This window comes from Rhamphochromis longiceps, linkage group LG7 (assembly GCF_057381845.1).
Source record: "Rhamphochromis longiceps isolate RC_006_pf linkage group LG7, R_longiceps_female_GT1.1, whole genome shotgun sequence".
Lineage (NCBI taxonomy): Eukaryota > Metazoa > Chordata > Actinopteri > Cichliformes > Cichlidae > Rhamphochromis > Rhamphochromis longiceps.
In genome coordinates this window covers 12,373,145-12,399,638 of record NC_140563.1, presented here as the reverse complement: position 1 = coordinate 12,399,638, position 26,494 = coordinate 12,373,145, and the positions used below count along the sequence as shown (strand labels likewise).

Below are 26,494 nucleotides of genomic sequence, written 5' to 3'. Positions count from 1 at the left end.
GTTATTAAAAAATGGAGAGCACTGCAATAAATAATCATCACAATGCACAACAACTGCCTTCGTACAAAATGGTTAAAATAAACATAAAATAAGCGGCGTCTCAACTGTGGCTAAAGTGACATTGTGGCATTAAAGAAATGGAAATTATGTACTAAATGTATAAAGCAGCAGGAAAATAAACGTATATAATCTGTTAGTAATATTTTAGCCCCAGTTTATAGCATGAGCATGCTATAAAACATGTTTAATAGCGTCCTCCTTTTTAATCTGTGTTTGAATATTTTTTAATGTGTCTACATTTAAGAATGTCGCTACAAGGGCATATTTTGGTGAAATAATATGGTTTGTGTGACTTGAAGCAATCATTTTTAAATAAATAAACAAGATAAACATATGCCATCAAGTTCACTGCTAGAGTCAGACCTGCGTTATTACCAAGTCTTTTGTGATGTTAGTAAATGAAATAAGGAAATCAATAAAATCTAAGTAGACCAGGTATTAAGCTGGTCCCAGGTTTCATGAAAGTTATGATGTGATTGCAACTTGGATTTTAACATTTATTGAATCAGAAAACAATTTATGTCATGTTTAGTTTGTGCATTTGTGAAAATTCTAATTATGATCATAAATATTTTTTTTCATATTAATTCCGGATTTTGCCGGATCACGGTAGGCCGCTGAGCACAGTTGCTTCCTAGGACAGAGAGCTGCTTATAAAGCTAAGAACTTTCAGACTGTATTTTATTTCATCATATTAGATGAGCATGTCAACTGATACAAGATCTACAAAAACACTTGAGACAAAATGCCCCTGAGATAAAATGAATTTATTATCAAGAGGTAACTGGGAAACATATTTTTGTTTATTTGTTGTTATGTTCTTCATCTTCTTTTAATCTTTTTTTTCCTTACAAAACTGGGAATATTTCTTAAGCTGTGGAAACATGAGGGTTGAAAGATAATTTTCATACCATTGGGTATTGCTTACAGCAAAATGTTTATTTGTTTATATACCTTATAAGAGTATGTGCATTTATAAGTGTATACAGTATAAGTATATAGTATTATTCTGTCTGTGAAGGTGTTGCATGCCTACCACATTAGCTTCAAAAGTGTACTGTACATACATAGTAAAAATACATACAAATATTCACAGAATAAGCACTACGTTACTATATTCCTGCTAACAGAAATGGTTATAGACAGGATTACAGTATAAATGCAAAACACTTTGAATTGCTCTCCTACCTCTAAGTTATGGTTTCAAGACCACACTGTTGTAGCGTTTTGTGTTAAGCTTGTGATATAAGTTGTTTTTGAGAGGATTACACTGTTCCACATTGAGAAATATGCCAGGTTGCATGTACAAAATGTACAGCGCATCTCAGTGAAGTGAATTAACAACAAAGTACAAAATACTTTCCCATGTTCATATAAAGAGCAGGTCACTCTCTCTTATACTACTACAAAAATAGTGTTTGAATGCTGCAGGCAGAGGTCATTCACATACATTTTATCATAGTTTTTAACAGCAATGCATATAACAGAGTGATATACAGTCATGTTCCACAATCACTGGAACAGCAAAAAGGACAGATTGTCTTTTGATTACAGAAGAGCAACAAACTTTTACTCTACAGAAGTAGAACCCGAACCTGAAGGTACAACACTTAACCACTGCGTGTGATTTTTTTTTTTTTCCATGAGTTTCAATTTAACAAGTCAAGACCAAAAAGTTCAAGCATAAAGGGGGAAACTCGTTGAACTGTACTGGTGCACTTCAAGTGTAACAAAAATGCAGGTGACAAATCCGTCACCTTAAACCTCACAAACCTCACTTCTTTAACACTCTATGTTGTTACACAGCTTATAAGTGAACTCAGCAGACTTTAGGCACCTCGTGTGCCAACTGAGAAACTGTATTATCCTATAGCTAAACTTAACTTAAAGAAGAGGTTCCCAACCTATGGATTGTTTATCATTACCAGCTTTAGAACATTTACTACTTGACAGAAAGAAGAAGAAGAAGAAAACTCTACAGGTAATTAAGTGTGTACAGATTGTGTCTGCACATCATGTCCCATTTGTCACATTTGGTCTATATGTATCAGCTATATGTATCAGTATAAATATGTAGACTGAGCTGATGGTTCTAGCAACAAGAGTGCGATTTTTCGCAGCTCAGCCTGAAATATTTTGGCACATCTCAGCACATTTGCTTCTGATTTCAATGATGTCGACAGGGTAAAGCTTACATTAGTGATTTACATCAGTGGATGTTAATAAAATGTCTCAACAACAACAGAGGATAAACTGGTCCATTAACTTTCCAACTTTTAGAACAATATTTACAATTTTTGGTGAATACTTGACTGATTTTTGCAAAACCAATAACATTTCTGTAAGCTTTCAATATACGTTTAGTGCTAATTAGAAAATGTGAGCATGCTAACAAGTTAAGCTACAGTGGTGAGCTTGTTGTTCAGTTAACTTCGCAAATATAGCATGCAAATTTTAGCATTTAGCTCACAGAGTTGACCTTCCTGTGGACTGTATTCATTTTTCTCATTCAGCCAATAACTTCAACAAGAACCTTTACCTTGTATTCACTTTCATATCTGGTTGGACATACTGGACTGCTCCACAGTTACACTGTAGGAAAACATTCAGTGTGGTAAGCACAGTTGGGAACCCCTGTCTTTAGAATAGTGAGCAGAAATGAAGAAACAAATCCTTCTTGTTTTGGTTCGGGAAGCACAGAGACACATATGCTTTGGATACCTTGCTGTCAGTTGCACTGATCACTGTTGTCTACCTTTAATTATATTCTCTGTGCTCTTTTACCTGATTTTATGGAGTATTTTTTTGTTTTAGTTTTTTTTTTACAATGCTACATTGGTTGCAGAGAACTTCAGTCATCAATAAAACTCAAGCCAAGAGAACAACAGCCAGCAACACGAGTGCTCGAAGTGCAAATTTGATACAGTATGGCATGATGCAAAATAATGTCATTGGTCACAGTAGAAGACACGGTTGCATGCAGCTAAAGTGACCTCTATTATTGTTCTTGAAATACTCATAGAAATTAAAAAAAATCCTTCAAGCAGGTGTCATTGTGGAAATGGCAACAACAAAAATCATACACGGAAAAATATACACTAAAATGTTTTATGTTGTCAAACAACTTTAAACATCTACTGTACAGAGGAGCAAGATCTTAAGCATGTACAGCTATACAAATGTTGATGTGCATGTTAACTGATGTGTAATATTAACAAAGAAAATACTATGGAGGGCCACCTTCCCCATCAGTTGGGCACTTTAGGCTCAATTCTGAGTGAGGCTTCATACATGCTTTCTTCATCCAGAACAAAGCTTTTGTCCAGCAGATACTGGGCTACCTAGAATATGGGGGGGGGAAAGCAAATTTAAGGACTTTTTTTATTTGATTATATTTACTATTTTCACAGTTTAAACAATACTAAACAGAAGCAAGTTACTAGTTGCAACCCTCAGTATCATTATGTTTATACTGTAAATTTTGATTATGTGAACTAATGAGTTACTTTGGCCTGATTTTGATTTATTTGAATAATATAATACAAACAAGAACACAAAAAATTAATCATTATTTGGGCAAAACAGTGCTATGCAATATATCTAAAAGGGTCCCAAGCATTCATAACTTATCTTTTTGAAGCATTTCCACCTTGAAAATTAAAAACTAACATCCCACGTTTTTGCTGTTATTGGAGGACTTTACCTGTTTCTTTCTAAAAAATACTTTGCAAAGATATAGAGGAACTTAGCCTTTGCATTTACAAGATGCAATCAAAAAGCTCAGAGAGTGCCTATATGAAAGCAAAAAAATGCACCTTATTTAATTTTTTTTTAACCTCTATTCAATGGTGTCTCCTTGCATGGCGATAAACTGCTTCCTGCTATTTTTTGTCCCACTTTATCCAACTTTTATTTATGACTTCATCATTAAACTCAAATCCGTGCTGTGACCAAATGTCAATTTTAGAACACAGGAATTCATTCCTGCTTGTGGCTAACTCGCTGTACAATTCCTCCATTCTCCACACGCTTAATATCACATCATCTACAAAGAAAATTACAAAGTCAATACGATAAAAAGGGCACCTCAATGTCAACTATATATTTAATTTGTGTAATATACTGAGATATTTATATTTAGAGCTAGACTTATTCTGTTATAATTTGTAAGTTTGTATTATCAAATTTAAGTTAGTTATTTCCTGTTCTTACTGTCTTGGAGCAACTGTGACCACATAATTTCCTCAGAGATTAATAAAGTATTCTGATTCTTATTCTGAAATAAGTTCAGTTCATTCCCAAAAACGACACATTAGGTCAGGAGAGACCAAGAGCAATTTTTCTACATTTATGCTTTGTGCACTTTAAGAAGTTTTCTGTCAGTATTTTTAATGTTCTTAAAAAATACACTACTTTCACTCTGTGTGTATATACATCACTCTGCATTTAATCTCTATCTCCCTCCTCTCACCCCAACTGATCACAGCAGATGGCTGCCCCTCCCTGATCCTGGTTCTGCTGGAAGTTTCTTCCTGTTAAAAGGGAGTTTTTTGTTTCCACTGTTGCCAAGTGCTTCCTTTGCCCAGGTTTAATTCAGGTACCACTGTTACTTTCTACAGGCCCAGTCTCTGAAATTTTTGATTGCAGCTCGTATATTAGAAATAGCTTCTTCAAGTAGTCAGTTGTCAGAGAGGTTGGGAACTACTGCTCTGTGGTCTTTGCGATTGATTAATTTACCTTTGGTTGCAAGTCAATCTTATATGCTGTTTGTTGAAACTGTCTGATTTCTCTGATGATGTGAGAAATCTGGAAAAAAGGGAAGCAAGGATGTCAGTGACACAAACTTAGCGCAAGTCTTTCATATCAGGAATCGCCTAACATCTCACCATCCTCATCTTTGAGAAGTTGACCAAGTTGTCCTCGGTGTAGTTCGGCGTTCCCTCCTCAATGAAAGCCAGATCAGTGAGATACATCCCCAGATAGGGCACACAGGGAGGATCGCAACTAGAATAAAAAAAAAGAGAATAAAAACCACTTATCATCCACTTGTGCTGCTTGTTTGCTTTGTTGATCCAGTCTGAAACTATGTCCTTGAACTCACTTCTTCAAAGCCTCTCTGAGGTTTTTGAACCTCCCCTCTGATGAGACCAGCTTCTGCAGTTTGTCAATCAGTGCTTTAGTCTAGAAAAAAATGGTGATAATGAACACGTTCAGTGACAATACCATGCACTTCAGGGACTAGCAGCAATGCATATAGAGACACGCACCTGCTTGGAAACTTTGAGCCAAGTTTTCTTGAGACGGAAAACAGAGCTGCGGTTCAGTGATGAGGTGATCTCGAGAACGGCGTTGTAGTTATGTAGACAACGGCAGATATCGGCCACAGCTACCCATTTTTCGATGACTGCTACCCGGGTTACAACATCATCACAGCGGAGGATCTCCGTGGCAATAAGGTTGCTCATCTGACAAAAAAAACGAGAAACAAGTAGTTTAGACTTCATGTTACGTTTGGATAGAAGGGTTCAATATGTGATAAGAGCTCTTTTTGACTGGAGCGTACGTCATTGAAGTGCTTCGTTGTCCTCATGATATACGGCGTCTTCTCATTTTTGTCATTCTTCATCCAGCCTTGGCCAAAGAATTCCCTGTGAGGCAAACCAAGAAAGAAGAAGTGAAGCATGTATTGGTGTGTTCGTGCTTCCTGGCTGTGTGGTGTGATGACACTCACTCGTATGGAATGACCTTGAACACCAGGTGGTCCAACAGAGTGAGCTGCTCTGCAATTTCCATTGCTGAGTGATTCTCGAAGGTCTCAGCTTTCCCTCCTCCCACCTGAAAGACACAAACAGTCCAAAAAAACAATAAAACAGATCCCAAATGATCTAAATTAGCTAACTTGACTTTAGTTTTTTTAACATGACAATAAATAATCTACCAAACAAGGTATTTCTGTAGGTTTTGATGCACCTTCGCCTCTAAATTTTTCTTTTTTTTTACTTTTACATCTTCAATTTGTCAAGTGCTGGTAAAATGACTTTTAACTAGACTGAAATGTGCTATTGACTGTCTTATTTTCATAAAAGTTTCTGTGATCAAGGACACCAAAATATATACAAAAGAAATCTTTAACTGTTTTATTGTATTTCAATATTTATTTTTGAATTTGTCATCTTTTCAGGCAGAACCCCCTCCCCCCCCCCCGTCTAGCTGATAGTATTATAATAAATATACTCAATTACACTTCCTGCAGCTGTATCTAAAAATACTTTGTGGCATTTGTGAAATCACTGCTTGTCACTCTTGAGCAACATTTACATATGTGCAAATTCACGCACCGTCAAGATTCCAGTCTAATGAATCCCATCTGCTAACTATCACATAATGCATTAATTGTTTGCTGAATTTATGTCTCATAACTGATCAAAAATATTCAGCATCTATTATCATGGGAGCAGCCAAGTGAGCAGAGGATTGATTTCAAATAGAGCCACGAACAGCAGCTACTCACTTCACTTACCAGTTGTGTCACGTCTTCTATCGCGATCTGATTGTCACCGTGATCTTCCTGAGTTATAGTCCTGATGACATGAAAAAGAAGGTCAACCTCTGAAAGATGTACAGCTTAATGACCCAGTAAAATGCCTTTTAATCCCTCTTTCACTCAAACAGCACTCAGCGGTACCTGATGATGTTGGCTGCCGCTTTCCTCTCCTGGGTCAACAGCTCAGGGTCATGCATCACTTCCTCCAAAAAGGCAATAACCTTCGTTTTCAGCTCATTGTTGCTCTCAAAGTCCTAGAGAGGCACACACAGCACACACGGATGATAGAAAACTGTAGATTTTGTCATTGATCATCACTGCTCATGAGGTTAGTTTTGAATTAGTTGTATTCTGTGTGGATAATATTCTCAAATTTTTATTAAGTTATTTTCCAAAACAATTTCTTTCCTCTGTTAAGGAGAAAATATGCCAAGATGCTGTGTTAACATCTCTGCTATGAAATGCGTTACCGGAGAGTGTTTGGACACCCAGTGCCGAAGCACATTGAGGACTCTGTTGGTTGCCGCTCGTCTGATCACAAACTCTTTGTCTCCATTTCTCTGATCTGTTGGAAAACCTGCAAAAAAATACATTAAATGAGAGGCACCGAAGGAGAATAAAGTTTAGAGAATTGCCCAACACTTTCTTGGTGAATATACCTGTACTGGCAAGGGACATCCGTCTATATTTTTCCTTGGTAGGGGTACCCTCATTGGCTCCAGCAGTAGCAATAGCAAAGGCGGAGGCAGCAGATAGAGCACTGCGGTTGTTGTCCAGCTCTCGACATGATGACATCACCATGCCGTTGTTGTAGGAAAACAGGGAAAACTCTACACACAAGGACAGTTAAAAAAAATACAAGCCGTAAATGTATATTTATTATTATAACTCAATATACACATAAAGCTGGATGGCCTGTTTTTTCATTTCACAAACCTCCACTAGGGAGCACTGCAGGCCAATGCAAAAGTTTCCCTCCAGACTTTCCTTTACAAGAGGCTTTGATATTCAAGATGGTTGCAGCTAAATATAGCCACTAAATATCAGCATAACAGAGGAATCAACAGATTCTCTGCACTCCTCGATGTATAAATCCCGGGAACACGGATCATAGGCTGCTAATAATCCCACACATTGCCTCACTATTCCAGTTATTTCACATATTCCAGATAATGCTTCGTTTTAAAAACTTATATTGTATAATTCTGTCATAAGATTTGAAAGGCAAAGATAATCTTGGCTCCAGTGAAACAGCCTCATTACTGGGGGCGGTAGGGAAAACACGCTCTCAGTGTAGTTGCTATGACACAAGTTTCCCTAACACCTACTGAAGCCAAGCGTTGGCTTTCCCCACATATTCATAACCATCGAACGACTGATATTTCATGTTACTTATGTTCCACAGTGGCATATTTTTTTTTCAGATAGAAATATGACAGCATATGGCTAAACGGGGTTATTTAAAGAGTAAAACAATTCATCATTCTCCTACAGATGGTAAAATATGCTTGACGGCAAGTATTGTCAGCTGCAAGGGGTTTTTTTTGTCAAGTGCCATCTGTCTATCTGCAAGGTTACACAAAAACAGTTAATCAACATTTTATGAAATTTGGTCAAGACATGGAGCCTGTGCTGAGGAATAAGCTGATAAAAACTGTTGTGGATCTAGATTACTTAAAAGAAAAAGAAGAAGCAACAAGTCATTACTTTTGGCAGAATTTTCTTTCTCTGAGTAACTCTGCAGTTTTTTTAATCTGTCTGTGTAATCAAATGTATTTTGCTCTAGTTCTTTAGTTCTTAAGACTCTATGTGAACAGTTTTGCATTTTTCAAAACTCAAAATAATCTTATTTTATATGGGATAAATAAGGGCCTTGGTGTTGGCCCTCTTTCTGAAAGAAGCCACTTTAGCTCTGCTTACTTTAATTCAACTTTCTTCTGATTGGCTGCTGATTTTTAACAGCAGGCGAGTGTGGTACATGTGCTCTCGTTGAAACAGAATTTTGTGTGTTTTGTATTTTGACACAAGTATTATTTGTGCACATCCTGATCTCATTATTTAGAAATGTAGCTAGGTTAAATACAAGTATTTCCCAGTGTAACAATATAAAGTGATTTATAAGCTCGACATTTCATTTTAAATCATGTACAAGACTAAGACACAATCTACCTGAGGAGTTTTTGCATTTGATATTTTTTGGTGTAGTTGGAGATTTGGTAGGAGAAGCTTCTGGATCCCCGTCATCGCTCTGGTTTTGATCATTATCACTTTCTTCTCGTACAGAGAGATCTGTATTGTAACAAGCAAACAGCACTAAGTATTAAGCTCTTTTAAAGACATTATTGTAGCAAAGCAGAGTTCAAATTGTACTCTGAATGGCTACAAGTCACCCACCTTGTTTGCATGCCGAGGGGTCGTCCACCTTTTCCTTCTTGTCTTCTCCCTCATCAGAGATTTTGCTCGCGATCGGGCTGGACACATACAGTTTATTGATGTCCAAGGTGGTCTTGCTGAATGGAGACATGGAGGAATACATACTTGCATAGCCATTTGAGGAGCAGCTAAGGGCAGCCAGGTCAAGAGCTTTGCCCCCAGTGATGATGGGGATATTGAGAGAGAGCTTGCGACGGCGGTTGGGGGATGAGTTCTTGGCAATAGCGAGAGGAGGAGGGGAGGAGAACTTTCTGCTAGCCCTGGGGGAGCTGGGTGGCTCGCCATAAAGAAGTTTATTATTTTGACTGCTGGCAAAGAATAACTCCAGTGACCTGCATCAGGGGAGGATAAACATTAGACGTTAGGGCACGTATTTATTTATTTGGTTAAGTATACTCTATATTTTAGGAGCTTAGCTAAACAAACAGAACCTCTGAAATAATTTATGCAAACCAAGTCAGCCCTGCAACCAGAAGTCTCTTTTCAACTATGTCTCGGCTGACTGCAGTGTTTCAGAAAACCCTCTCCCACTCCCTGTCAGCCTCCTGGCGACCTCACAGGTTCCCATAAATAGCACAGTGAGCGATAGTGCGCATGGCCGCTGCTGACACAAGCAGCCAAGAGTAGGTGTCTCTCAGTGACATGACAAGCGCCACGGGAGAGCATAATGCAGGGTGTGGATATAGAGAGCCCTGATCTGAGCTCCACAGCAGGGCCCTTACTCTAGGCATGCAGAGCAGAGAGTTAGCACCAGTGCAATCTTTTGCAGGAGGGTGGGGTCCTGCAGCACCGAGGCTGATTGCCATAGAGTGACAGAGCCCGGCTGAGACACTCCCACACAAGCAGGATGGACTGGACCAATACAAACTGATATGTACATAACATACAGTGAAACAGAGTCACCATAGCCTTGTAGCAGTGCCACATCTGCTAAGTCTCTGTGTTTGGATTTAACCAATAAAACAAGCTCTATATATACACACGCTAAGCTCAAAAGATCAATAGACTTAATCGTTTCAGTGTCACATACAGTGTCTATGTACACAAACACAGAGAAACAAATACCCGTGAACACTACACGCATGCTGCACCCTCTACATGTCCAGCCACTAATTCATGATCAAACTTAAATTTGCACCATACAATGAAAGCAACTATAACCACTACTGTCAAGTTTAAAAGATTATTGAAAAATAATTAATTATGGGGTACCTTACTGACTGAATTTGCACTTAGGAGGATGTGCGAGAAACAACAAAACAAACACAGCAAACCACCAAGCTCCATGCTCATTTAACATGAGAGCACTGGAAAATATGGATATTTGGATGTTGCTTGGAATGCTTTTTAAAGTCAGTGACTCCTAAGTTGCAATATATATATATATATATTGTTAACTGTGTAAAAGTATAGTTTATGCATTTTGCAACACAAACCCAGCAATTAAGAAAAGAAAATGCAGCACCCATCTCATCAAATTAGTCAATATCTTTTTATAGTTTTCCTGTCATGTTTTGTGTAATTTCATGAAATTCTATGAATAAAACAAACAAAAAAATTTCTGTATAATAACCACAGAACTTTTGTTCCTATATGTGCCTCACATTGATTAGAGGATGACAAAGCTTCACATCCTAATAAATCAATTCCATCTTTATGCAGGCTGGAAAGGTCTGAAGGGATGCCACACACTTCAAATAAGATTTTTTTGTCTGTGGTAAGCGCTGTCAACAACCTTGCAACATTCAAGTCTGTCCAAATGTAAAGTGACTGACCGGGCCGGAATGGCACTGATGGGTTTCTTGTAGATGGTGATGAGTTTATCCAGCACCACATCAGCAGTGGTGAACACACGATAGGAATGCAGGAAGGTGTTGAGGAAGTCGATTGAAAGGAAACGGAGATCAGTAAGTCTCTCGAGCAGACGCTCCACGCTGGCGTAGCGGATCTGCAGCACCTTGCAGGAGTTCATCATCTTACTGAAACGGATGTCCACGTCATCACAGTACAGACTTGAATCTGACCTGTTAAGAAAACAAATACAAATCTAAAAAAAAAGAAAAAGAAAAATGGGAGCAGCTTCACCAAGTTACATGTAAAGAAGCAGCTTACTTGATCATCTGCGGCACTGTGACTTTGGAGTTGTCTTCAAAGGCGTTCATCATCAGGCCATTGCAGCGGATGTTGTCTATGCACTGCAGGACACATGCAGTTGAAGTAAAGAAATAGGACAGAGGAAATGTTAGTGATTTCTGTAACTGACTGCTGGAAGACTGTGATGTGCGTTGACATGCCTGGCTGATGTCACTAGTCCATGCAGACTTCTCCTGCCTTGAGGAGGCTACCAGGATGACTGTGAATGACTGGCTGTCCTTTGGCTCCACAACAATCTTGAAGTCCAGGTGCTCCATGTCCTGACCACTCTTGTCTGATTTAGCTTTGAGGCAAACACAAAGACTTTTTGTCATTTTCCTTATATATTTCATTTATAGCCAGTAAAGACATAAACATGTCATATGTGATTGTACAGTGCCAGATTTTTACCCAAAACAAGTAGTGCATTTCATAGTACTGCCTGCCTTTACTGGAGCATTATTTTTCATTTGTTCTAACAAAGCTAGCATCCTCTAGTATTCATCAGTTATTTAAACCATGAAACAGAGTACATATGAAGCACATTTCTATAAGAAAATATTTAAACACTCACACTCATCATCTGTCCCCTCAGGATCTTCCACAAGAGTGCAGTCTATAAGCGAAACTACTCCGTTCTGCAAACAGCATACAATACACATGTAGATGTAGTAAATGTAGTGCATACATAAAAAAAATCAGTTCCATCAGCATAAAAATATGTGTCATTCATATATAGAGGTGATAAATGTCCTCATCTTCATCCTATTCTCCAAAGTATCCTTAACTTCAGCTTGGCAAAACACACAAAGCCTTCAAAAAGGTACATCTGATGCTATTTAGGGCATCTTTACTATTAGTTTATCCTTTCAGAATATTTAGGTTTAAGTTTAAATACATAAAAGGAAGTTTGTTTTTATTCCAAATATTTAAGCTGGACAAAGAAGGGTTTTAGATATCATCTGGATCTCTTATATGGGCAAACCTTATCACTAAAAATGAAGACTTCATACATGCTGCATAAAGAAGCAACAGCTTTGAATGATTATTGTGGAAAAACCACAGACGGTATTAAAAGAAGGGTTCAGTTTCATAAAAATCTGGCATATTATTATGTAAAATATTTGAAAACCTCTCAGTAAACGTTTGGGATGGAGGGGTTTGCTAATCTCACACATGTTAATGAGCCTACAGTATCTGAGCAAATGTAGTGAATATTCCATCGAGTGTTGGTTAATTCATTTATTTTAGGTCAGGTGTCCCAGACTTTTGCAGAAAGGTTGTGATGCTGCCAGCTCAGCAGCTCAGGCCCACCTTGGTGAGATGAAGCTTTCCCCCAGACCCCCTGGTGCAGATGATTAAATGCTTGGAGAAGAGAAAGCACTGCCTCTCCCCTTCTTTCTTTAGAGACAGAGAACCCAGTCGCCCACGGGTGATCTTGCCCTTCTCGCTCATTGGCACCTGGATGAGGGACCCTTTATGTAGAAAAAAGGGGTCCAAACAGAATGAAGGAGGAGCAAAGAAGAGACACATGTAGACAAAAATGAAAAGGCATATGCACATTCCTCTGTACATGACTATATGTACAGAAGAATAATAATCGACCACGTCTCTTTTCTCTTTTCTTATCCATCACGGCCTGTTGGGGACATTTGACATTTGCAGTTGCAGATTCATCATCAGTTTGCCACAGACCCGTCTAATTACACTTAGAAATTAAAAGCTCTTATAGCGAGGAGTACGTGTTGTTCCCCAGAGAGAGACCGAGAGGAGGAGAGAGCCAGCCCTGTGCCACGCTGCACAATAAAGTGCCGGAAATGTAAAATCTGGCTGTCAGAAATGTGGAGGGACAGGAAACCTCTCTCTGTTGTGACCCTGCTGTCTGCTGGGATCCAAAGTACAACACTTAAAGATGAGAGTTACCTTGTCTTACAAATGTCTGGCTGGTGTCAAGGAGAATCTCGCAGCCCTCTACAATCATGCGCTCTATTGCCAAGTTTTTCCTGATGTTCTCGGTCTCGCTCACTTCATCATGCATTATTCTAAGAAAGCACAAAAACAACACAAAAAAAGCGCCTTTTTGTCATTCTCATTTGGAGCTTATACATCAAATAGAAAAAAGCTGAAATTGGGTCTTTATATGTTTGGTTAAATAAAAAATGTATCTGTTTATCTTTACAGTTAATATCTCTTCATGCTTTTTTGGTTATTCTAAAAAAAAATTCAACAGCTTTTAGACTGATCTATTATTTGTGTTCATATGAATTAAAAAGACGTTACTCTCATATAAGATACCACGCCCATCTGGGGCTATGGGTTATACCTGGAAAGCTCCTCCAGCTTAGATTTGGCATAGTCCAGACTATTTCTCTCTACATGTTCATGGGGTGTGTGGGCCAGCAGCTCATGGAGAGTCAGGATGTAGCGAGGAATCTGGAGAGGCAGAACAGAAAGCAGCAGGAGAGTCGTGCTCACTTGCGAGATCTTTCATGTGCACAGCACAAGCGTACAAACACAGGGATAAATATGTGCCAGCACGATGAGAAGAAGATCAGTAGAGAGCACAATCTACACTCATCAGCAAAATTTATTATCAACACAGCACAGCCTGCAGCAGGCCCCAGCAGAGTGGACTGTTGGGGAAAATGCGTGCCTTGCCAGAAAGGAGCGTGAGCTCCGAGACCAACCATTTTTATAGACATGAAAACATAATCAAGACATCCTGAGACACTGCAGACGAATGCCTGCTAATTCTTTTGTTAATGAGCCATGCTACAATATGTATATTTGAAGCCAAATTCTGTCTGAGCCACAATGTCCAGTAAACAGGCCAGAGAATATTAATGAAAACACTGGTTTAGCTCAAGTGGAAATCAGTCAAATCTGGTTACACAGCTTTTAATAAATGCCACTGCCTCTTCAGAATGTAGTCACCTGTTTCATGTGTTGCACTCAGTGCAGCATTTTGAACATTTGGCAGCCATTACAGCTTTAGAGAAGTCAAATCCCTCCTGGGTGTGAGCAATTTTGCCAATTCTTCGTGGGTGACCCTCTCAAGTTTCTGCAGAGTGGATGAAAAGTGCACACGAACTACCATCTTCAGGTCCTTCTAAAGATGTTATACTGGGGTGAATTCTAGCGGGAGACAGTCAGAGACTTGGCCTGATGTCACTCCAGTATTGTTTTGGCTGCTTTGCTTCAGGTCATTCTAACACTGAAAGGTGACCTGTTGAACCAGTTTCACATCACTTGTACTAGCAGTTTTTCTTCAAGGACCTCGCTGTATGTGACTGCACTCAACATTCCCAGTTCTCACTGGTCTTTTTGAATCTTTGACTGTGAAGATTGTGCTTCACTGCAGGATGGAATAAGACAGATCAGAGACTTGCAGATGATAGGTGATCACCTTTTTTTCGCCTCATCACGAAAAAAACCAATCATTTCAATCTGTAGCAGGTGGACTAATCAGGTTTTAAACATATTTACATAATTATTAAAGCATTTTTACCACAGTTTGGAGTACCAGCATAAAAAGGGTCTAACTTCTATTCTAAAGGGGGATTTCAGTTATTACTCTTTAAGATCACCCACTAAGAACGTGCTTTTACTTTGTAATTAAGTATTTCTTAGAGATTAACAGGGATAAATACTGTACCAGTTTTATAGGTGACACATAGGAACAGTCTACATCATAAAGAAAAGGAGAAAAGATTAACATTTTGCCTTTTAGATTTTTAGTGATGACCCTTTTGTTTACATTTGACTCACAGGCAGTGCAATCGCAAAACAAAGTGGCCGACTGCTTTGCAAACCGCCACAGCTGGGCATCATTGGCATAGCAAAAGGCATCTAGTTTTAGGTTGGTGAAATATATGGCTCAAGGGTGACATTTATGGAGAAAAGAACTTGGCTCAAGCTGCGAGAGCACAAAATTAACAACAAAAGCTGGCTCCAGGCTGCACCTATGCAGCAAACAAATGGGCCTGCCTTTATTCCTGTGTATATCAGTGAGACAAATGAGCTAACCTGGAACATAGGGTAGGTAAGGAAGGTCTCCAGGGTCCTTTCCTCACAGTCGGGCTTGGCCTCATACTGCTTCAGCAATTTATCAAAGTCTCGGTTCTGCTTGCAATGTGCCAGGATCTGCAGGCTGTATTGGTGGTTCCTCACAAACTCCTGGTAGATGTTCAGCATGGGCAGCAAGATGTCGAACAGGTCAGCTGCAGACACATCAAACTTTTTTAATCACATTTCATCACGTGCACTCTGACAAACATCTGAATGAGTGCATTATGAATAAAGTAATGAAATTCAACAAAGACATGACTCTTACCAAGGACTAATGTTGGCCAGCTTGCTATTCTGGCTTTCAGGCCCTGGTAAAAGATCTGATGCAGAAACATGATGGTTTCACTGAAATAAAGTAGAGATTGAAAAAAACATTTATTAGGGAAACTAATCTCACACTATAAAGATTTTAAGAGTAATAATCCTAATTTTAATCTGAGCAGTTATTACGTTTGACTGCATATTTAAAGAGATCCATTTATGTCTTGAAAAGACCATAAAAAAATAACAGTTCTAAAAACAATCACAGAAATTTAGTTGTCTTTAAATACCAGTGTACTGTTGAGAAGTTGCATTGTTCATAGGTATAAATAATTAATAACTAGGGTATCCATGCTGTGCCAGGTGTGTGTAAGCTGTGCAGGGCTTGAAGAGGTGTGACATCCAAGGTGTCTTATCAAAAGTAAACATTAATGATCCAAATTCTATGAGGAATAACTCTTCCTCAAACCAGGCATGGTGCTTCTGCCTCTGTAATCTGCATTTATCATTATTGTATTTACATTTATGATTCTTGTTTTAGACCACTGATAATATCCAGAGGCCCAAACCTCTCTTTACTGCTCAGCATGTCGCTCTGAGCCAGTATACACACTGCATTTATTTGATCTCATTCTATTAGTTTGGGCGTTGTACTGTGCACTTTGACTTTTATTGCATACAGTGTTTAAACAACACACTGAACCAGTATTTACTTTAACAGACTTGTTATCAGGATTACTGCTAACAAATAAGATTTCTACATAATCTGTTACAATATTATTGCACATTAAATGTACGGAGATCTGCTTTGAAGATTCAAACCAATACACAGGGAGTATGTAGCTCTTTACAAGTTGTTGCAAGCTGCTCACTTATCAAACACAAATTCAGGCACTTGAGGTTACCAGTATATTAATGCAGATGATATTCCATTTTAAAATTTTAAAAAGTATCTTAATGCTTCAGATGCATCATTCTGCAGTAGATTTAAAACTTATGCATGGCAAAACGCTCACAACTAATGTAATCTATTAAAAGATATCTATGCATGAATATGCAGAATATGTAGACAAGGGGAAGGAATTGTGGTACCTGATCCTTCTGGTTTTTGTTTGTGGCCTGAATTCTATAGACCAATGACAGATGAGACAATAGCTTCAAAGTTTTCAAAAAATTTAAATTAAAGATACGGTAGTTTTTTTTAAGGTGTACCAGCTAAAGCCACATAAACTGCCCCATGTCTGCATTTGCAATAACAGGTAATCTGAGTGTATTATAACACAAATTCAGATTTGTGCCAAAATGATGACCAGAACTGCACAGTGCTTCCTCATCAGCATAACCAGTGTCTCAGCAGTGCCTTTCCTCTCAACTCGGCACAAACCTGACTGGATGATGCCAAGAAATTACCAAACAGGTGCAGAAACAAAAAACAAATAGACACAAGGAAAATTCTATGAAAGCTGTGTTTGCCCGAGTGCTCGTTTGAGGTCAGTGTGACCAGTGTGTGTCTTTTTTGTCAGATTTTATTTTGTTTTTTGTTGTTTAGTAAAAAAGCTTTGGTTGCCATAAAAACCACAAAAAAGTAAAAGCTATGGCTAACAATCATCAGGTTTTGCATTATTATCTGATTGCCAGTATGCTGTTTTTCACTGTGAAGTGAAGGCTTATATGTATGTGTCCTTGTGATTATGTTCTTTATCTAGAGAAGAACTCTGGATGAGCCAACCTGTTGAGGAATATGCTGCTGACATCATCGTGGGTGATGGGAGGCTTCTTAGAGCTGGCGGCCATGCGCAGCGGCCTCAAGAAGTTGTTCACCAGAATATGAAGCTGCTGGACGTACTCTGCCTCCGAGTCCAACATGCTGAACACCACCTGGTTCCTCTTCCTCATGCTCTCTGCATGAGGCGAGCGGATATAATCCTGGATGATGGTTTTCCACTTCCTCCTGCAAATCCAGCCTCGCAGAAAGCTCTGGACCTGCAATAGACCGTGCATTCTCAGAACATGAAAATGCATGAAATCAAGGCAGAAGTTCAGACTGCTTGCTTTACCTTTTTGATCTTCTTAATTTCAGAGTCATCGTCAGTTGGAGCGGCTGCAGGGCTGGCATGGATCTTCTCGTTGTCTTTGAGCAGCCCAGCAATCTGTCACGGAAGCAACCACAAAAAAGACCAGTCATTCCCACTTACACACTCCTCTTCTTCTCACTTACTGTAACAGCATGTAAACAAAGTGACTGAATCGACAGGACAGGACCTGTCAGCACTGTCAACACTAAAACATTAGCCTGACTAAACTAGCTGTGCTCACTTGGCTGCTCCTCTGTAGCGTTGATTAATATTTATTTACATCGGTCATAACGTTGATCATTTTAATGCAATATGTATCAGTCAAACTGTCCTGTGTGTATGCTGACTGGGCGGTAGACAGAGTGCCAAAAAAATAAAACAGAAAAAACCCAGACTCGGCTTTGTAGACAGAGAGAGTTAATTGTCATTGAATTTCATAGTAGAGATGCAACATGAAGCATAGTCCATGCATATTCAGGGCCTAATTCAATTTCAAGCATCACATTTGCACATTAAAGTAAAATGACTATTGGATCTGAAGAATACAGCTGGGGACATGGCCCTACTGAAGGCATTGTTCCTGAAAGGAGATGCAAAGTGGAGAGAGGTTGGCCTGAACATGATTCTTCTCTGCGACGGGGGGTGTGCTTTCATTTCTGTCCTCTCACACTAGTCTCCGCATATGAGACAAACAGAACAATAATCAGCATAATCCATCGTTTTCCCACTGGCTCAGCTGTTATTTGTTGAGCTGGCAGGTCGGAGCGAGGATAGAAAGCAGACAAATTTTTGGAAAGGAATGAGAGTGCAAAGTAAGAATCAGTTATAATATAGTGCTATTGTGCCAGGATGTCTATTTACAGCAGGTCTGACTGATATTTTGTGTGACTGCCACACATTTGCCTGACGATGGAAAAGCCTGTAATCCTGGGCTATTTGTGATCCAGACAGAGAGTTACAAAATCCTGGATATTTTAACAATGCTCCCTTTAGTATTGAGGGTGCTGGTAAGGTATTAAAAAGCCCCAAACTGTCCAAACAGTTACTCCTGAGAGGGGACATGTGTAGCTTATTTAGATCTACTATAAATTTGTAGTTCTCATATTAAAGATAGGTAATCAATAATTATTTTTAAACATTTAATATTTAGATGCCATACGTGATATTGAAACAATAATAGGAGCAGGTAACAGCAAGGAAATGAGTTTTAGCTCATAATTGAGTATTCTTTAGGTCTTAATGCATGAATATTACTCTAAAAACTAGAAGTAATGTAAATAATTGAAAGTAGTACTTATGACATGCCCTGTACAGTTAACAGTTTCAGATGTTGATGAAACACAATGGCTTTGACCTATTTTCTGTCATATATGTTGTGACAGTGGTGAATACTCACAATATGCATGACACTGAAGTCTCAAGTATGAGCACATGAGCAAAAACCCCCTGGTTTGAGACTGCTCTAAATGTTCAGTTTTTATAATTGTTGCTTGTACGATGTCATTCTCAGCTGCAAAAGTGCTGCTTAAATCTTTAGTTTATGAGGCACAGCCAATCAGAAAAAAGCTGTCCGTGGGGAGCAGGGCGTCTCAAACAGTGGAGGGCAGACCACACTGGCCACCAAATACAAAGTGAAGCTAATGTGACTGATGTGAATATATTTTAAGGAACTGTCAAGAATTTGCTGATGCTATTGTGCTGAAATTAGATTAGATTAGATGAAGATTAGATGAAACTTTATTAATCCCTCGGGTGGGTTTCTCCGGGAAATTCAGTTTCCAGTAGCACAGCACCAACAGAAGTTGCATGTTACAGATACAATAAAGGGGAATGATAGCAAGGATATAAGCATAAATATACCATATATACACATATACACATTTATAAATACAGAATATATAATATGAATAAATAGGAATACATATTTATTAATTAAAATAAATGTGTACCTTTATTTTAATAAAATCCAACATTTATCCATTTTTGCTAGGGTGAACTAGGGGGCATGACCCAGTATATCATAAATAGGGATTACTGTAACTGTGAATCACGCCTAGCAGAGTCCAAGAATAAAATAATGTAATTGAAAATAAATACAGGAGATGTTCTTTAAGGACTCTACTGGAATAAATGAATTTAGCTGATGGTGCGTTTTGGTTTGACTGAGGAGGATGAGCAAAGTGGAGGGGGTTAGCATGTATGACCGAGTATTTGTTTACATTCCTACTCTTGAGAAGTACTAAGAATGAAATCACAGTGAATATTACCTCTGACTTGAGCCTTTCAATCTCTATTTCCCCATCCTCTATCTGTTGTCGAAGTTGCTTAGCAACTGTTTTCTCCGTCTCCACAATCTGAAGCAGATGAAGATACTTCTGCATGAGAGCCTCATGCTCTGTAGCCAAGTTTCTGTAACTGTAAAAACATGAAAACACACAAACCACATGGTTTTGTATATCAGCTGGAGTGATGAATGTCATCTAACTGCACACTGTCTCGTCTCACTAAATAAATCAAGAAAGCAACGAGGACTTTCTTATAAATAAAGCGTTATTCCGTGAAGTTTTTCAAATTTTAACCAAACTTTTGAAACTTTTACTAATTTACCATCTGATGCGCTGATATGCCTTTGCATGGCTTTACCTGGCGTGTGATATGGCAGCCACCCATTCATCGCAGTCCTTTACATCCTCCGTGCGCAACTCAAGGGCCTTTTGGTTTTCGTGGTTGAAGCTGACTGTGAAATAGTACTGAAACAAAAAGCGAGGAGAGGGTGAGGAGCTCCGGTTAGAACCAACACACAACAACAATGCACATGCTGCGCGCAGGAAGGAGCACTCGTTATCAGATACCTTTCGGATAAATCTGTTATATATAGTAGCATGACTGAAGCTTCTCCTCTGCTTTGTTTGTTTCACTGCCTCGCTGCTGCAGACATCAAGTGGGTGATTTAAAAACCACACAGAGCCTGGGGAAGCCACATCTTCCTCGCCCACCAGTGCAGTTGATGGAGCACACTGAGGGAAGCCTCCCCCAGCTCAGTTCCTGGGATGCCTCTGGTTCCCAGGAGGAAATGCCACAAGACATGGAGGCTGGAGCCACGGCCAATTACATAACTGTGCAATACCTGTTTCCTAGCAACTCCAGTCATTGTGAACAGTTGTTCACAGCTGTTTTTTTCACTGTCACTTGATTTTAGATCACCATTCTCCCTTTCACGCTGTACTGGTTGTGACTGGTGAAATGAAGAGCTTTTGTGCTTTTCGTTTTGTTACAGATCCTGAATTCTGCTTGTTAAAAAGTTAATACTTCTGGCTGCTTTTACGTGACTCCTCTGTTAGCCAGCTTCCCTAGCCTTTATACAAAAAAACTACAATAAAAGGTGATTGTATATTACTACTTAGAATATCTCAGATACCTCTGAGTACCACTTATCAATTAGAATAACCATTAACTTCTTATTTCCGCTATTCAGCCACTACTTTTAGCTACTACTCTATTTAACAGCAATTTACTGTGTATAAAATTGCATCTATTCTTATGTTAACCCAGCAAAGTATTTCAGCTACATCTCTGTACTTTTATCTAGCCACTTCAACTGCTAATTCAGTTACATATCAGTTTAAATGCAATTTTAGCTAACTAGCTTCTGTTTATCATTTATGTTTACCCAATGTTTAAGTTTGTCCTGTTAGCAAACTATTTCAACTTCTACTAGCACTAGCAGCTAACTATGGAAGCTTGTTTCTGCCACTATTTTTGTTCTGTTAATACAAAAAAAAAAAAGAAAAAAAAAAAAGGAAGGCATCTGACCTAAAATATTGAGATAACCTAAATTTCAGCTTAGCTCTGCCTGACATTCATTCTGTCTGTCTTTCTTTTTTTATTTTAATGGCAGAAAAAATCTAGCATAATTATCAGTCTATTGCTCAAGAATTTATTTTCCATCTTGATGCATGCTCAATCATCCAGGTAAGTAAATCTCCAAAAGTTGATTCTGTTCATCTGGACCCAGCGTTTTTGTGGGAGAAATGTTTTGTCACTCATCCAAGTGACAAAACATTTCTCCCACAAAAACGCCACAAAACGCTACGTCCAGATGAACAGAATCAACTTTTGGAAATTTATTTTGCAGTTTATCTGTAATTTAAGGCTAACAATTAATACGTTAGCAATTTTCCTCAATATTTCAACCATGTATCATCTTTTTGTATATTAGTCATCCATCGTAATCATTAATATCTAGTCTATCTAATACTGGTTATCCGTTTGTCTAATTTTTAGCTAACTTTTCTGCTTAAAGCTGCTTAGATCTTCTTAATTAATTAATTTCCAGTTTGTCCAGTTTGTCCACACCTATCCCTGACTGCTGCATAACTATCCACAGTGGGCATTGAATTGTTGAATATCACTAGCTTGTTTGCAGTATTCAAATATACAATATATCCAAACACAAATGAACAGTTAGGATACAATGGAAACATCTTCTTCATCAGCTGAAAGAATTATGGTAGTATCACAGGATATGTTTAATTGCTAATATTTCTGTGTTTTTATTTAAATGTGATTGTAAAACTGAACTTATAATAGATTATTTTAACACTTCAAGAGAATCCGTACACAATACTAAAATTCAGAATCAGCTGCTTCTTTTTTTTATTTTAATCTCATATCTACATATTCTACCTGTAAACACTTGTTTAGATGAGAGTTTATTATATAAAATCAACATCACAATTCAGTTAATTGAACTGTCATCATTCTTCTGAACTGTTCCAGCCACGCTGAGTCTGACCAGACTCTAATCTTTGGCCTGCAGATGTTCAACAGGCACCTATCAACATGCAACTGATCATTATTCACGGCTGACTGCTCTTTCATCTTCACATTCATTAGGTATTCATCCTACCGTCAAAGAAAATCTATTTCTGGCAGAGAGGCATGTATGTTGTTGTAGTTTTCCCTCATGATCTATCTAAGACTGTCTGGTGTGAAGTCATGTTAAGCATTTTGTATTTATTCTGATTTATGTTCATGTCCCAGTCAAGCACCTTTAAATATTGTTACTGATCTAAACAGGTATGAGATGCGATACAGCACTAAGGCTTGTCTATCATTTACTTTCAGCTGTATACAGATAAGTTAATTTAGATACGGATTTGCAGCTCACTTCTCAGTCCTGCTGTGTGGTGTACATAAGTGAGTGGTAAATAATTAATTAGGCATTTTGCGATAAATTATAGAATATTTTTTACACCCTTTCGAGTTACTTCTGACTGACAAGCAGCTTTATTGCAGAAATATTTTTGTTAATGTATACCCATTAGACTGAAGAGTTAGAACTCAACCTTCTTTCAGCTTCATGACGAGTTTTAATTACAAACACCACTGACCCCAGAGTGTCTTTTCTTAATCAGATCGCCTGATTTACATTACAGTTTAGATCCTGCCGTCAGAGGCTGCCTGTGATACTGGTTGATGCGATGCTGTTACCCAGTGTGAGCAAGCTGTGTTTTCTATAATTGGACCCTGACCCCTCCAAGGTACTGCGAGGAACAAATTTAGCTCAGATAGCGCTCACATTAATAGGAGAGATGAGACACACTGCTTCTCTCCTCGCTGTTACCCCGCCTCTTCTAACTGCATCATTCTTTAGGATGCAAATAAGGGTTGCCATAGAAACCTCGGGCTCAAACGCATTATCATTTTCACACTAACTGCATTTCAGGATAAATGTAATGTGGGGATTATGGCAGGTTGCTAAAATGTTGCCATTAAACAACAAATCTATAGGTAAGGTTAGGGGATGCAGGTGATTTCTCCTGATTAAAATATTTGTATACAGTGAGAAGCAATGCTTCAGATATCAGATATTAGTGCACCCCATATTGCTGCACTGTGCAAACAGGTTTCACAAGAAACCAGAGATGTTATCTGTCTGTCAGCTTGCAGTCATATTTAAATCAGCACAATAGTCGTAAAAGAGCACTGCTGACATTGTTTTTTTTATCTTTAAGGAGGGTTTTTTCTTTCTTTGGGGTGCTTTTAAAGCAATTGTGCAAGCACAACATTTACCAGTGTGCATGCATTCTGCTTTGTCAGCACAAGGGCAGCTGTTCACAGGAAGAGCCTGGACTCACATTGGATTGCAGCCCTACCTACAGAGTCAGGCACAGAGCCTGGAGTGAGCAAAGGAAAGCCGACAGCATTGGAGCATCGTGTTCCTCGACTGTTTAATCACAATAACGGTGTTAACAAGCCTGTTAACCTTTCCACCCTAAAATAATTGAACAAGGAGCCAGAGGAAATCAAGCAGGATTAAATAAATATTTCATCTGCAGTTATCTGGACTCAAATTTGAAAAATCTTATGGCCTACTTTAGAGTGAAAGGCTCTGGTAAAATATGACAGCTGTCACCTTTAATGCAAATGTAACCTCCAGCATTACACTCCACACTGAACCATTTCATTCAGGTCACAGAGATCAGTGCTGACTGATCACGGGCACCCTGCTGTTTCCTGACCCATAAGTGTAATTTCAAAATATTACCACAGGATGGAAACCTTGAGGCCACAACTTTTATTTTTAATTTTTATTTTTTGCACGTTTTATTGGATGGGGCATTCGGTAGGATATAGCACTCTCCGCCCTGAAACGTCAAAAGCATGATGGCTGGAAGTCAAAAAGCAAAATATGAGACCAACCAAAAATGCAAATGCATCGTTTTCACGAGGCTAGAAATCCATTTGCATTTCATGCACTCATGCACCGCTGAACTACCCTACAAGCCCCCCCTTTTTTTTTTCTTTTTTTAGGTCGAGCGCAGGTTTGGTGCAACCCAAAGCAAAACACTGCACCACATTGCTTACTGCCAGGGCTGCCGTAACATCATTAGGTGTTAATATTGTTACCTCATCATTAATGTCATGCATGGATTACATAACGTGCAATACAGCAAACCTCATGCTATTCTGCTGCACTGGATTTGGGGTCATCATGCGATGCGATATATGAAGAATGAATGTATAAGAGAAGCGCTTGGGGAGTTCAGAGGCATCCGAGAAAAGAAAAACAATAATGCATGTATTGCTGCACCTCATTGGTGTTTAAAGCTGGAAGTCTGCAAAACAATAAAGCAGAAAAAGACGGTGCGTGTGTATCTGTTTGTGCGTGATCGCACGCGCACGCTCTCCGTACCTGCTTTTCCAAACACTCCTTGGCTGACAGCGAAGGTTTAGGTGAAGGCGCCCTGTCGCATGTGCATCCCTCCAACAGGTATAATCCCGAGGGTCGAGAACTGGACTCGTTCTCAAAATAAAAGAGCATATTCTGTAACAAAGCGAACCACTTTGTGTGCCATTTCGTGTTGTCTGAGCTCTTTTTGCTCAAGCACCCTCGTCTTGTACCATCCTTCTTTGCCAAAAGCCCCAGGTAGGTGACATGACCATCATTAAGTCGTATTCCCTTCTGCATTTTGATGAGGACACTTCAGATGCGCAAGGTGGATCGGTCGTTACATCCTTCTGAAGTCGCTCAGGGGGAAAAAATCAAATAAAGAAAGGCAAGATGTTGACTTTCTCAATGCGGACCTCTAGCAGCAGGCTTGTCCACTCTGTCCGACGCATTCACCGTGTTGGCATTTAACTAAACAAAACAAAACGAGGAGCACAAGTCCAGCATCCTAAAATCTTTTGTCATACTCCGAGCGCTTTGAAGGTCCACATTATCCGATGGTGTGGGGGGGAAAGATGAGGTAAAAAGGTAAAAAAACAAACAAACCCCAAAACTGTCTCAGACTGAACGATAAGAGGAAAAGGGGTTCGAGGTTTGTCCTTTTCTCACATGAAATATCCAGAAACCAGTAGGCTTGGTGCTCAGCCAGGCAGTGCTGGGTGAAGTCACGTGACGCATGCTTGAGAAAGCAGATTTCAGGTCCCTGGACAGGGACGTCTCGACGAGATGCCGCATAAGTTGGGTTTCGTCTCAAGACGATCAAGGAGGCCCAACGGAGAGGAAAATGGAAAATACGAAGCTTTCAAAACAGAACAACAACTTTAGAGGAGAGCAGCCGTTTAGGCTGCAGATGAATCTACACCTACATTCTCCGTGACATATTTTCTAGCTTTAGGTGGTTTTATGCAACACTTAAAGTTACTCTTTGACTCTCATGAGCACATTTCAGCGCCTGCAGGCGAGAAATTGCTTTGCTTTTAAATTGCTTTCAAATTGCTTTTAAATAATAACAACAAAAACCCACAAAAAAGCAATATATGGTGTATTTTATTTGCACTTAAATGGCTGCTCAGCATGGTCCTAGCACGTGTGGTCTGAATGTGATCAGCTGCTGCATTTTAAAGTTGAAGTACTGTAAATCAGGATGCAGGCAATGACAGGAAGTAGCTCAAAAATAATTTGCTGGCCAGCATCCTCTGCTGTGTCATATAGGCTCTGTTTGTAAATATGCTCTAGTCACAGATTCACTTCATGTTCAGTTACGGGTACAGGTTAAACTATAAGATATGAAAAGTAGTAAAAATAAAAGAATGCAGGATGTTACTGTTTAATAATTTGAAAATGTAAATAAAGCATCTATAAAAACAGAATTTATGGTGATCTGAGGACTGAGGACATCCCTGTGTGTGTTTGTGTATGGTAGTTAAAATAATTCCATAGCATGTAAAGATGTGTTATATTGTGCAAATTTTTGTGCAAATGTGCAAATTTCCATCTAGTTTATAGCTTTATTAAAAGCAGGGGTTTCATCACCTGCACAAAGGGTTCAATCCCCTTTTTTGTTTTGATCTTCCTAGCTTTGGACTCCACCCTTGTGTGTCTCTGTGGTAATGAGCCAGACAGTAAAACAAGCTCAAGAATAAAACTAATACACATCTTTGAGCATCCAATTCATTGAAAAGGCAC

The 26,494-nt window shown here is 38.9% G+C and overlaps 1 protein-coding gene across 1 annotated transcript; it reads right to left on the bottom strand.

The window, feature by feature from the left end:
* Nucleotides 1-826: 826 nt before the first annotated feature.
* On the bottom strand, nt 827-25,449 carry LOC146664860 (ras-specific guanine nucleotide-releasing factor 1). Its single transcript, XM_085412184.1, has 27 exons — nt 24,773-25,449; nt 20,218-20,324; nt 19,842-19,989; nt 17,557-17,649; nt 17,229-17,482; nt 15,504-15,583; nt 15,197-15,390; nt 13,494-13,603; nt 13,094-13,212; nt 12,485-12,645; nt 11,745-11,808; nt 11,332-11,474; nt 11,150-11,232; nt 10,813-11,061; nt 8,999-9,369; nt 8,774-8,893; nt 7,264-7,434; nt 7,075-7,181; nt 6,746-6,858; nt 6,581-6,641; nt 5,792-5,895; nt 5,624-5,708; nt 5,328-5,525; nt 5,162-5,241; nt 4,947-5,064; nt 4,798-4,866; nt 827-3,401 (listed from the first exon to the last, which is right to left on the bottom strand). Exons 1-27 carry the CDS (start codon nt 25,046-25,048, stop codon nt 3,309-3,311), a joined length of 3,771 nt encoding a protein of 1,256 aa, XP_085268310.1. The 5' UTR covers nt 25,049-25,449; the 3' UTR covers nt 827-3,308.
* Nucleotides 25,450-26,494: the final 1,045 nt, after the last annotated feature.